Below are 13,448 nucleotides of genomic sequence, written 5' to 3'. Positions count from 1 at the left end.
GGAGCTGTTTTGGGAGGTGCTCTGTAACCACCAAGCACATTCATGAATTCTGGCAGGTTCTTCAACTCTGAGTGTTGAGGAGGAGTCTTCTGCCAGACCACCGCTGCCCATGTACCCGCCCCCGCCCAGGAAATGGGGTGCTTCTCCTAGACCCCTGAGCTTGAGGGGAAAGATGCCAGGTGAAAGGTGACTGGCAAGAGTCTCCCTCTGGGAGTCAGGAGCCCTGGCTTTTGAGCCCCGGCTCCAGGAGCGGTCAGGTGTGGGGCGGATGGCGCGTACCAACCCCTCAGGATGGGTTGCTTGGCTGCGGGAAGGAGAGGCCGAGCTGCCTTCTCCTCGTCTGGAGGACTCACTATCGTTAGTCACCTTTCTCCCTTGTGGCTCAGCTGGTAAAGAATCTGCCTGCAGTGCGGGAGACCTGGGTTCGATCCCTGGGTTGAGAAGATCCGCTGGAGAAAGGAAAGGCTACCCACTCCAGTATTCTGGCCTGGAGGATTTCATGGACTGTACTGTCTGTGGGGTCGCAAAGAGTCGGACACGACTGAGCGACTTTCACTTCACTTCTCTTCACATCGTTAATGACTTTCACAAGTGAATGGTCTTCCACACCTTGGACCACACTTTCAGGGCCTTGATATGTTTTCTTACCTTTTTAGAATGTAGCCAAGTGAAAGTCTGGGCTGAATTCAGGGGATAGGGGAGGAGGAACAGCCCTGAAGGAGAGGCAGGCAGTCCCTGTCCTGTGTGGGGAGGGAGCGGGGAGGGAGGGAGACTCAATTAACAGCAGGTGACCCTACAGTGTTGTCATTCCCAGGGTGAGATGACCAGGCGTGTGAGGGACAGGGTGGGGCTGCGATGGTCAGTGCTGTGTGTCATCCTGGCTGAGCCACAGAAAGCAGATGTTTGGTCAAACACCCGTCTAGATGTCATGGTGAAGGCAGTTCTTAGCTGAGGGTAACATTCACATCAGTTAGACCTGGAGGAAGCAGATGATTCTCTGGAATCCGGGTGCGTGCGTCCATGTGTGCTAAATTGCTTCAGTTGTGTCTGATTCTTTGCAACCTTATGGACTGTAGCCCACCAGGCTCCTCTGTCCATGGGATTCTCCAGGCAAGAATACTGGAGTGGGTTGCCATGCCCTCCTCCAGGGGATCTTCCCGACCCTGGGATTGAACCCTCGTCTCTTATATCTTCTGCACTGGCAGGTGGGTTCTTTTCCGCTAGTGGCACCTGGGAGTTTGGGCGGCCCCACCCAATCAGTTGAAAGCCTTAACAGCCAATGACTGAGGCCCCGATGAGAAAGGAGCTTTGCCTGCAGCAGCCTCCAGATTCGAGCTGCAACATCAGTTCTTCCCTGGTCTCCAGCCTACTCGGCAGATGGACTTGCTGGGCCCCACAAACACATGCACCGACTGCTTAAACTGAATCTCTCTGCCTCTACACACACACACACACACACACACTCACACGCACATACGCATACACCATATTGTTTCTGTTTCTCTGGAGAGCCCTGACCAGTAGAGGGGTTGCCGTAACCAGCCTGGGGCCCCCAGGAAGACGTCACTCCGTCTCCCTCCTCTGCTGAGGGTGCCCTTCTAGAGCCACGTGGCCTCCCTCACTGTAGTGGCAGGAGAACGTACCCACAGAGCCCCGGTTACAGGGCTGGACCTGACCAAGGGCGACAGAGCCTGTGCTCTGCAAGCCCTCACTCCAGATGTCACGCCAGGCTTTGGGTGCTGCTCACAGCAGCTGGAACGCGGCTGGGAAACTAAGGCAGCCTTGTTCCTGGGACACGGGGCTCCTCCAGGGCTGACGTGGCTGGAGGACGTGTCAGACCTTGCTCAGTCTTCTCTGTCCTGCAGAGCACCCAGGACGCTTCTGTCCAAAGCCCCGTCCCCGGTTTCTCTGCTGCAGGCTGGGCTGGTCCCACGTCTGTGGTCCCTCTTCCTCCCCATTCCGTGCACAGGCACCCAAGCCAATAAAGCCCTGCTCGCTGGTCCACCTGGTGCCAGCTTCTTAGAGGACCCTGACCGATGGGTGGTGGTCCAGACACTGAATTTCAAGGCCCTGTGGAGATGCACAGAGCCTCCCAGCACGAGTAGGAATAAGCTGGGAGAAGAAAGGATAAGTATCTTCAATAAGACGGGCTTCTCCCAGGCCTCTCAACAGCCCTTAGAGACAGAATGTTCTCCCAGGGCACAGAACCTCTCTGTGTGACCTCAAAGTCTCAGTCCGGATGCTTGTGTCCTCTATGGGCAGTTATTTCTTTCCCCTCCTGGACAAGGACCTACTTGATAAACAATGAGTGTTTGTTGATTGACTGATTTTGGCCACATGATTACGGTGACTGCAGCCGATGTTGCTACGGCCTTTTTGCAGGCTGCAAAGTGTTCTCACATCCATGATATTTCATCATCCTTCTGGTTCCTGGAGATAGGCATTTGTGCTATTCCCATTTCACAGATGAGAAAACTGAGCCTCACCCAAGATGATGGGCAATTGCTTGAGCTCATAGGGCTACCACTTGGGGAAGTAGAGCCTGGGATCCGTCCCCCACCCCGAGTCCACACGCCATGGCTTCCAGAGAGCCCAGGAGCCTCAAAGAGCTGCAGTGATATTACTGGTGTGAAGAAGAAAAGAAAAGCATGTTTTAACTTAGCGGCTGACACCAGAATGTCTCTCAAGGAAAGAACTGTCTTGGCTGAGAAAAACATTTTGATAAGTGCCTGGAGGAAGAGGGGTTTGCTGAACGTTTGCATGGCAGGTGCTTTCAGCCCCAGAAAGAAGAGAGGCTGCTCCACATGCTAGAAGGAGAGAAATTAGGGCGTGGGGGTCCTCTGAGCAGGCAGAGGGGATGAGCGGAGGTGAGAGGGGAGATCACAGGCTGGTGGGAGGCAGGAAGTCAGGCACCCTGGGTATCGATCCCCTCCGGAAACCCTCTAGTGATCAGGGGGCGTGACTGCTGCTATGCTGTTTGGGGAAACCAAAGTGGGTGCTGAAGTTCAAGCTGGGGCTGTTACGCTCAGAGGGTAACAAGGGTCACAAATGTAACAAGACAGCAAGCAAGCGAGCTGGTGCCCAGGATAGCTCAACTTCTGGAAGCACTCTGGACTTCAGAGACATTTGAAGGGGCTTTGAACGTCCCCATGCAGTACAATGGGGGCAAAGGCAATTCATCCCAGTGCTGAGGGGCATGGGGACCCCCAGGAGACCCAGGAGCTACCCATGGATGGCACCAACCTCAGGCACAAAGTCAAAAACATCCTCTGCTTGCTGGAACCTTCCGTGATCCTCCAAATGTAAAGTGAGTATAAAATAGCAACGGTTGGTGAGGCTGTGGAGAATAGGGAACCCTCATAAACTGTTGGTGGGAATGCAAATCAGTGCAATCACTGAGGAAAAGAAGATGCAGGTTTTTCAAAAAACTAAAAGTAGAACTACCAAGTGACCCAACAATCGCACCCCTGGATATTTATCAAAAAAAACAAAAAACAAAAACAAAAGAAAACATGAATTTGAAAAGATACTTGCACACCAGTGTTCCTAGCAGACTTATTTACAATAGCCAACGTATGGAAACGGGTACATATATGCAGTGGCATACTACTCAGCTGTAAAAAAGAACAACGTGTTGCCATTTGCACGAACATGGATGGACTTGGACATTATGCTTAGTGAGATAAGTCAGAGAGAGAAAGACGAATACTGTCTGACACCATGCGTGCATGTGTGCATGCTCAATCACTTATTTGCGTCTGACTCTTTGAGACCCCATAGACTGTAACCTGCCAGGCTCCTCTGTCCGTGGGATCTTCCAGGCAAGAATATTGGATTGGGTGGCCACTTCCTCCTCCAGGGGATCTTCCTGACCCAGGGATCAAACCCACATCTCAATCAGGGGTACAAAGACCTCCCCTTCCCTGAACCTCAGATAGGCCCTCCTGGAGGTGGGGGGATGGAGGTACAAGCTATTAGGTGTATGGCCATAGGGATGTACTGTACAACACAGGAAATAGAGCCACTACTTTGTAATAACTTTTAATGGAGTGTAACTTTTAAAAAATGCATAAAAAATGTAAAAACTAATCTATGCAAAAAATTGAAACACTCAAATAAAGGTAAAGTGGGTGTCATGTCTGATTCTCAGTCTCTCGCTGTTTGGAATGAAAAGGTGCCTTGTGCTCTGGGAAACTGGGGCTTTTACGAGATGTCTTCTGAGCTGTTTTCCTGCCTGCTCTGGACCCTTGGGTGTTTTGAAGGGAGGTGTCAGGCTCCCTGGGCTGCAGGGCCTTTGCTCTGTAGCCCATCCCGCCAGCAGACTCTCCAGCCAGGGGACGGGGAGCCCTGGAGGACAGATCTTCCAGGGGCGAGGTGGGGAGAGGCTCGAGGTCACTCATCATGGCCACACCATGAAGATGGAAGCAGGGGGACAACAGGGGAGGGTCTTCCAAGAGCAGGTGGCTGTGCTGCACGAGGCAGAGGGAAGACGCCTCCTCCCCCTGCCACATCCCTCTGCCAGGCCCAGGAGGTGGTGCCATCCTTCGGTTGACAAGAGTGAGCCCAGGGCACTCACCTGCCCCTCTGGAGACCTCTCCAGTATCTCTAGATGGACATAGATGGACAGGAGCTGCCAGGCAATGGCAGGGTCTGGGTGGGGCTGACTACCCCAGGGTTTCCTTGGGTACCTTGGTACCTTGGATGGCCATCTCTGGACTTGGCTGGGGTTTTGGTGGATGCATTTGTGGGGCTGGAGGCTGGAGGCTGCAGGAGGACCAGCTCACGTCACGCATCCTCCCTTATCAAGAGCCCACACAGCACAAATCTCCATCCAGGTCTGCCTTCTCCCCTTTCTGCCCTTGTCGTTTCTGTTTAGTCACTGAGTCCCATCTGACTCTTTGTGGCCCCAGGGACTGCAGCACGCCAGGCTTCCCTGTCCTTCACTATCTCCTGCAGTTTGCTCAAACTCATGTCCATTGAATCGGTGATGCCATCCAACCATCTCATCCTTTGTTGGCCCCTTCGCCTCCTGCCCTCAATCTTTCCCAGCATCAGGGTCTTTCCCAAAGGGTTGATTCTTCACATCAGGTGGCCAAAGTATTGGAGCTTCAGCTTTAGCATCGGTCCTTTCAATGGCTATTTAGGACTGATTTCCTTTAGAATGGACTGGCTTGATCTCCTTGCAGTCCAAGGGACTCTCAAGAGTCTCCTCCAGCACCACAATTCCAAAGCATCAATTTTTCAGTGCTCAGAATTCTTTATGGCTTCCTGCCCTACTTATCTCTATTATGTCCACACTTTTGTGATCACATGGGCTTATTTTATGTTCTATTTTTACCCCATGAAGCATTATGTACTAAGCATGCTTTTATAATGCTACAATCATTTTATAATTGTTTGTTACGTAAGTGAACCAAGTTGGCTGGAGGACAGGACTTTTAGTTTTCAATTCAGATGAGCAATGACTGATTTAACGGTTCTCTGATGCAATAGACGTAAGTCTGGAGTTCAACCCTGGGTCAAATATAGAAAATCACAATATGGCAGTGGATATTTCTCAAGGCTCTAAACCTAGCAACTATTGGATCAATCATCGTTTGCTAATACATTTGCCTCTGTGTCTATGCCGAGTTCATAAATTCATGTCAACATCCACTCAAGGAATCACCTTGCTCTAGTGTGAATTCAGGACCGGAGTGGGACTGCAGGCCAGGGGTTAAGTGTCTGAGTGCTGATCTCCTCCCTGAAGTCTCTGAGTTTCTGGAGACTTGTGACGTTGGAGACAATGAAAACAAGGCACCTTCTGTGGAAAGGGCACTTGATAAATGATAGCAAAAATGGCGCCTGGGAAACAGACAGCTTTAAAAGTTTCATGCCCCTGAAGACCTTCCACTCAGTTATTTGTTATAAATAAAAATCAGAAACCATCAGAACGTCCAACAATTTTGAGAATTCAAGTGAAAGAAAGGTTTGTCTTCAAAATGAAGGTAAAGTCCTAGTTCAACTGGAACTGATTTTCGTTACTTAATGTGACGTCTGAGTTTCCCGTGCTGCTCTGCTAAACCACCACGTTCCCTGTGGCTCAGTGGTGAAGACAACCTGCCAGTGCAGGAGACGTGAGTTTGATCCCTGAGCCGGGAAGATCCCCCGGAGAAGGAAATGGCAACCCACTCCGGTATTCTTGCCTGGGAAATCCCATCAACAGAGGAGCCTGGCAGGCTACAGTCCATGGGGTCGCAAAGAATTGGATACAACTGAGTGTCTGAGCACACACGCACAGGCTTACAACAGCAAAGCTTATTTGACAGTTCTGCGGTCAGAGGCCCAAAAGGGACTCATTGGGCTAAAATCAAGGTGTCACCAGGGCTCTGCTCCTCCTGGAGGCTCTGGAGGATGGTCTGTTCCCTGGCCTTTTCCAGCTTTAGAGGTGGCCTGCATTTCCTTGGCTCCTGGCCCCTTCCTCCACCCTCAAAGCCGGCAGCACTGTGTCTTCACCCACAGCTCCTTCTCCGACCCTGACCCTCTTCTTCCCTCTTTCACTTCTAAGAAGCCTTGTGATGCCATTGGATTCATCTAAATGATCCAAACTAATTGTTCCTAGAGGAGTCTGGTGGGCTGCAGTCCACGGGGTCACAAAGAGTCAGACACAACTGAGCATGCACACACAAGACCCTTAAACTGATCACATCTGCAAAGTCCCCGGTGCCATGCAAGGTGACAGTCACAGGTTCTGAGAATTAGGATGTGGACATACCTGGAGGCCATTTTTCTTCTGACCACACATGATATTAATAATAAGAAAACAGTCATAAGGAGACATGGTTAAGGCACGAACACGGGGAGGGTACCACCAATAAACATGATGGAAATGTCACGGAAAAGGACAGGAACAGCTCAGGTATAAATGACAATTGATTTGTTAGAGAGTTGGGGGTGATTCTCCCCCCAACATTAAACAAACTCTCCATTCCCAGAGCAAAAGATATTACATCACTTTAGCCATAGAATCCCTTTCTTCAAAAGCAAGGTCATGCAGCAAGCCACCTGGCAAAAGCAGACAATCTCCTTTTTCAGTGCGCAATCCACAGCTTGCCAAGCCCTCTTCCCAAAAACATCACTGTACTTGATCTTGTCTGTCTCAACCAGAGGCTGGACAGTTGTGATATTTCCCTTCTCAGAAATTAGGTAGCCAAGGCCTAGAGGAGGTTGGTGGATAGTGGAGTAGGGTGTTGATTGAGCTGGACCTTCTGGCTGCTTCCAGTGGTTGTTCCTACTCCTGCCTGGCGCTCAGACACCTCCAGAAATGAGAACTCCCTGCCTGCGTAAACAGCCTGTTCCATACTTGGATCTCCTCTTATGACAGCCTGGGATTCGAAACCCTTTGCTGCAATGCCTGCACCTGGACAAATTTCTCCTCGAGCAACAAAGTACAAAGGAGCTATGAGGGACTAAAAATAACTGAGCGCATGCGCAGCTGGGGCAAATTATGGCCATGCATGCATGCCCCGTCACTTCAGTCATGCCAGACTCTTTGTGACCCCACAGACAGTAGCCTCTATCCATGGGATTCTCCAGGCAAGAATACTGGAGTGGGTTTCTATGTCCTCCTCTAGGGCATCTTCCAGACCCAGGTATCAAATCCATGTCTCTTATGTCTCTGGCTTGCAGGCGGATTCTTTACTGCTGGGCCACTGCTGTCCCAAATTATGGACAACAAAATACAAACAGACAAAAAAAAAAAACCAAAACCCAAATGCACTTCTGAAGAGCTGGAGCAAAAACAGGAAGTTGGAAGCAAAAGCAGGGTACCGGAGCATGCCCCCTGCACTCAACACCACAAAGGGGTGGGCAGAACATCTAAGCCACCCCGCTGGCCCCGCCCCTGGACACACCCCTGCCCACAGACCAGGCGAGGTATATTTCCCGTGGTGCCAAACAAGGTGCTCAGAGATAAGTGTTTTGTTTATGCACGTAGGATCCAGAGCAAGACTGTCAGAGTTCAAATCCCAGGGCTGCCGTTTGCTAGCTGTCTTTATCTAAGCTCTCCCATGGAAGTAATAACATGATCTACTTTCTATGGTAAGAAGGGATTAACAATCTAATACACCTGAAGTAATGAGAGTGAAATAGTTCTCAGTGTGGGTAAGCCGTTAATTAGGAGTGTGTGCCCGGCCCATAACTAGGTGTCCCTGTTACCTCCTGGGGAGGCGCTCTCCCTGGCGCCTGGCAGAGCACCCAGCACAGTAAATAGTCATGTTTGCTGAATGCCTGGAGTGAAATGAGCACTTTTATTAATATTAGTACAGATGCAGATTTCAATATTCTGTTTCAATCCAAGGCCAACATTTTTGTCCTTTTTATAAAGCACACATGTAATATTTATCACTTTTTACCACTGGCCTTCTCTCTCACTCCCTGCTGTGCTATGAAATAAATCTTTTAAACCTTTTTCACTGCCGGGCATTCGCATGCACTGCCCATTCCAACTGTACTTAATCGGAACGTTTCCCAAGAGTTCCTCCCCAATGGAGTCAGATGGGTGGATGGAGGTCCTTGCATGCCAGGAGATCAAGCTGGAGGAACCGCTGCCTTCTAACAGCTGGGAAAGATTGAAGGCAAAAGGAGAAGGGGGCGTGGGGAATGAGATGGTTAGATAGCATCACCGACTCAGTGGATATGAATCTGAGCAAATTGAGGGAGCCAGTGGAGGGCAGAGGAGCCTGGCGTGCTGCCGTCCATGGGCTAGCAGAGGATCAGACACTTTTAGCGACTGAACAACAGCAACATATAACCCAGTTGCTTTTGGGAATCAGATCCCATTGGCTCTTTCTCAACTTCCTTCTTTTTACTCCAGAGCCTCCACCATCTGACCATCAGCCTTCTTTCCTGAAGCCTGATTTTTGGATAGTTTGCCTCCACACGGGCACCACGGGAAGACTCTAGACCACTACCCATCCGTGTCCCTCTGTGTGTGTGAGAGAAGGGAGGACAGTCATCTTTGGGTTTCAATCCTTTTATCCCTAGCTGGCTGTGAGATGGGGGTGGAGCATTAACCAGGGTCCTTTGTGGGCTTCTAGGGGAGAGGGTTCAAGTTCCATCCCCAACACCAAGCTCCACAAATTTTGTGTATGTGGGCACTCTACAGAAGAAAGATCTGTCCTCTCCATCAGTTTTTAAAGGCCTCTAGAAACCAGAAACCATATAACCACGGGCTTGGAGAAGTCACTTCACCCCTGTAAGCCTCTGTTTCTTCATCCAAAAAACGAAGGTAATGATAATGCTCTCTGATCTCATGTTATAGAAATGTTATAAATGAGAAAATAGATCCAAACCCAAAACTGCTCAACAAAAACACAGGAGGTGATTAATATTTCGTCACAACATTTGTCAATTCAGAAGATACTTAGGTTACTTAGACTTTAAATTTTGGATATTTTTGTGCACAAATTATAGTAAACTAAAGACTACATATAATTATTAATTTTTTTTTCTTGGAGGTGGACATTAGGGAAATTTAGATTAGAGGACACAGTATGGGTAATAAGAAAATGGACAGAGAGCTCAGTAATGATGACAGCAGGTAATACTGTGGACTGAATATAGATACAGACATAGACACAGATATCTACTTTAATCCTTCCAAGAAGCCCATAGGGGAAGTTTACATCATGTCCTTTTTACAGATGTCGATTCTGAGAATCAGAACAGTGAAAAGACCAGGTCGAGGTCAGACTGCAGAGCTGGGATGTGAAGGCTGTACTAGTTAACTCCCAGCCCTCATGCTGAACCACGGTGCTCTCGACCATGTCCTGCTTAATAAAGCCCAAAGTTGTTCACTTTACATTGTCTGTCTCCAGGCAAAGTCATTTTGCCTTTTCTGGGCTCTGTGGAAATGCCTCTGATTCTTTAAGCTGTGCTTTGAACCTGGTTCAGCACCTCACCATTCAAAGGGTTAAGAAAAGCTACACAAGACAACTGGCAAGCCCTACGTGGGCCTCAAGCTTCCTTCCTGTAAAATGGGTATATTTCTGCTCCCTCGAAGGGCTGAAAGGAATGTTCCACTGGGTCTTGGTGCAGAGGCCCCGTGCTGGGGTGACATGAGGGCTTATTCTGTGCTTGATGGGAAAGCTGATCAGTGAGGAAGAGAATGACAGCGGGAGGGCTAGGATACACTGAACCACCAAGAAACCTGTGTTTGCAGCATCTCTGGGGTTGGGACCACCCGAGAGGTGGCCATGGAGAGACACTGCACAGAGGTGAGCAGACCTGGGTCTTATCCTGCTCTGTCTTGGCTTTTTCAGGGTCTCTCTACTGATAACTGAAAAACTGTCACCAGCCATCTGGTTCTACAAGGATTAAGTCAGTAGCCACTTCAGTCACTGAGCTTCAATACCCCCTAAAAGGAGTTCAGGGCAGAGATCAGGAATAAGGTGCTCTCTGTGCAAAACTGGCAGAGCAGGCCTTCAGATAGTTAGATATTTTCAGAAGATTTTATGAGCCCAAAGTCTTGCATATTCTCACATCTAGAAAGGCACTGAAACCATTAACAGTGACATCTGTTCCTTGTGACTTACCAGCAAACTTTTGCCAACATGCATGCTTGACCACATGCATCCCGCTTCAGCAAAATCACATATATACTGACACTCCTCATATCTTTTTGGAGCAGTTTCTCAGAGCCAGCTGAGAGGCTGTCTCCCGGACTGCAGTCCTCATTTTGCCACAGATAAAACTTAACTCACAACTCTCACGATGTGCTATTTGTTTCAGTCCACACTGTGATCTGTGTCCCCACTCAGGGCCACCCACAGACAGATAGATGGGAAGACAGACAGGAAGATGAGACAGGACGGGTGTGCATGCACGCCCTGGGGCCCTGACCCTGTGAAGAGATGGGAGCTGCGTGGACCAGGCAAAGGGCGCCCTACCTTTCTTAGCTCCCTCCTGGTCATGCTTCTCCAAGAGCAGGTGGCACGGGCTCTTGGGCAGAAAGGGCAGGCTCACCAGCTGGGCCAAGGCGGGGATGACGATCACTCCAAACAGATACGGCCAGGTGCTCTCCTGAAGGCAGAAAAAGGGGGCTGGTGAATGATGGGGGGAGCTGGACCCCTGGGCCAGGCAGCTTCTGCTTTCTGCACAGGGTCCCCCTACCCAGGATAAACCCCAGGAACAAAGACTAGGGAGGGACTGGACACTGGTTTTGTTAGGGAACCGTTGACTGAGACCGCCCACCCTGGCCATACTGCTCGTACGAGTTGTTTCACGACAGGAGGTCCCAAAACTAAATGGGAAAATTCAGGAGGGGCCAAAAGAGGGGAAGAAATGCCCATCCATAAGTCCTGCCAACCTCCTCGAAGCCCTCACTCTGGAATCATCTTGTCTACGAGATACTCGCACCACCAGGAAGGACCCTGAGTCACATCAAATGTGGGCACAAGCAAGATGACTGGCCAGAGACAACCCCAGAAAGCTGACCCCACCCCCTCAAAGCATGAGACTGTGGTTTAGTTAGGGGAACCAATGACCGAAACCACCTTCCCTGGCCAGGCCTGAAAGCAACCACTTGCATGAGTTATCTTACAACAGGAGACTGTGGTAAGGAACACAGAACTAACAAACTACCACCAACCAGAATAATTCGGGAAAGGTCAAAAGAAGAGGAGACACCAGCCCAAATGTCCTGTCAACTTCCCAGAATCCTCCTCACTGGAATCCATCTTGGCTGAGTGATGCCCGCACCTCCAGGAAGGACCCTGAGTCAGAGTGATTGGCCAGAGACAACCTGGAAACTAGTCACATCACCGCAAAATCCGAGACTGTGAGCCACCTGGCGGAGCAGTTCTCCTGGGTTCCCTCAACCCTGCTGCTCTCTGCCCAGGCGCCCCTTCCCAATAAAGTCTTTTGCTTTGACAGCACGTGTGTCTCCTCAGACAATTCAGTTCTGTGTTAGATAAGAGCCCACTCTGGGGCCCTGGAAAGGCTCCCCCTTCCTGCAATAGGGTGACCTTGAGAAGGAGGAGTTTGGGGAAGCCAAGAACTGGCTGAATCAGAGGCCCCAGGGGCAGCAAGGCCAGCCTGAGGGGCTCTGGTCTTTCCAGGTTGTGTGGCTGAGAACATTCTCATGGCCCCTCGAATCCCCTTCTCCTCACCCGGGGAATGGGCACAGCCGCGGCCACCTCTCCAGCAGTCGTGAGAGTGGGCTCAGATAAAGCTTGGCCTGTGGGCTTTATGCTTTGCCAGCACCCAGTAGGTGTGCAGAAGAAGCGACTGCTCTGCTGGTGTCACCAGCCAGACACCTCCGAGGCCCGTGACCTGACTCATCTTGCCCCCGTCACTGAAGGTCAGCTGGAGCTTTCCCGAGTCCCCACGGAAGTGAGGGTGGTGGGGCCTCCAGACACAGGCCACCCCGGAACCTACAGCATACTCCATTAAAGAGGCATTTTGAGCCCCTTTGAGGGCTTCCCAGGTGGCGCTAGTGGTAAAGAACCCACCTGCCAATGCAGGAGACTTAAGAGACGTGAGTTCGATCCCTGGGTCAGGAAGTTCCCCTGGAGGAGGGTATGGCAACCCACTGCAGTATTCTTGCCTGTAGATCCCATGGACAGAGGAGCCTGGCGAGCTATAGTCCATGGGGTCACAAAGAGTCGGACACGACAGAAGCGACTTAGCACACAGGAGCAGCACCATTCACCTGTTACATAGCTTAAATGCAGCACAGAGTCTTTATTATTATGCTGATTAAGGCAGCATTTGCCCTGATTTTTTTTTTAAACCCAGGTTTACAAATGAACTCTCACTGCCCCTCTGAAAGAAGAAGTCAGAAGGAGGCGTTTTGAAGGGGACAAAGAGGAAAAACAAAGTTCTCAACCTGGAATTCTCAAGCATTTTCTTTCCTAAGAAAGTACAAGGAGACAGTCAAGGAGAAAAGGAGATGTGTCCAGACCTGGAAAGGCTTCGCACCTGTCAAAGGTTCAGCTGGCCTCCGGTCAGTCCTGCCAGGAGGAGTCCATCCTGAGGTGGAGACCGCAGCGCCCTTGTAATGGAGACGAGCCCAGTTGGATCTGCTTCTTTGACTTTAACCCTTGCTTTTCGTTGCTTTTGTTATTACGTGCGTGCTAGGTGGCTTCATGCAACCCCTTGGACTACAACCCCCCAGGCTCTTCTGTTGATGGGATTCTCCAGGCAAGAATACTGGAGTGGGGTGCCATTTCCTCCTCCAGGGGATGTTCCCAACCCAAGGACTGAACCCACGTCTCCTGCATTGGCTGATGGGTTCTTTACCACTAGTGCCACCTGGGAAGTGCTGTGTTGTTGTTCTATATGCTACATGACAGGCTAATAAATTGGAGACAAAATGTTGAGGCAAGGAATACAACTTCATTCAGAAAGCCAGCTGACATAGAAGATGGCAGACTGGTGTCTCCAAAAAGCCATCTTCTGGGGGTCTG

General features: G+C 50.3%; 1 protein-coding gene across 1 annotated transcript in view; it reads right to left on the bottom strand.

Annotated features, from left to right (window-relative positions):
• The window catches only part of SLC2A9 (solute carrier family 2 member 9), a 208,141-nt gene that overhangs the window by 115,016 nt on the left and 79,677 nt on the right, over nt 1–13,448 (bottom strand). Inside the window, exon 7 of the mRNA XM_043906186.1 lies at nt 10,929–11,061. Within this exon, the coding sequence (XP_043762121.1) occupies nt 10,929–11,061 (133 nt within the window). The remainder of the gene's footprint in view (nt 1–10,928; nt 11,062–13,448) is intronic.

This window comes from Cervus elaphus, chromosome 6 (assembly GCF_910594005.1).
Source record: "Cervus elaphus chromosome 6, mCerEla1.1, whole genome shotgun sequence".
NCBI classification, from domain to species: domain Eukaryota; kingdom Metazoa; phylum Chordata; class Mammalia; order Artiodactyla; family Cervidae; genus Cervus; species Cervus elaphus.
Note: the sequence above shows the minus strand (reverse complement) of the source record. Positions and strands in the feature narration are given on the sequence as shown.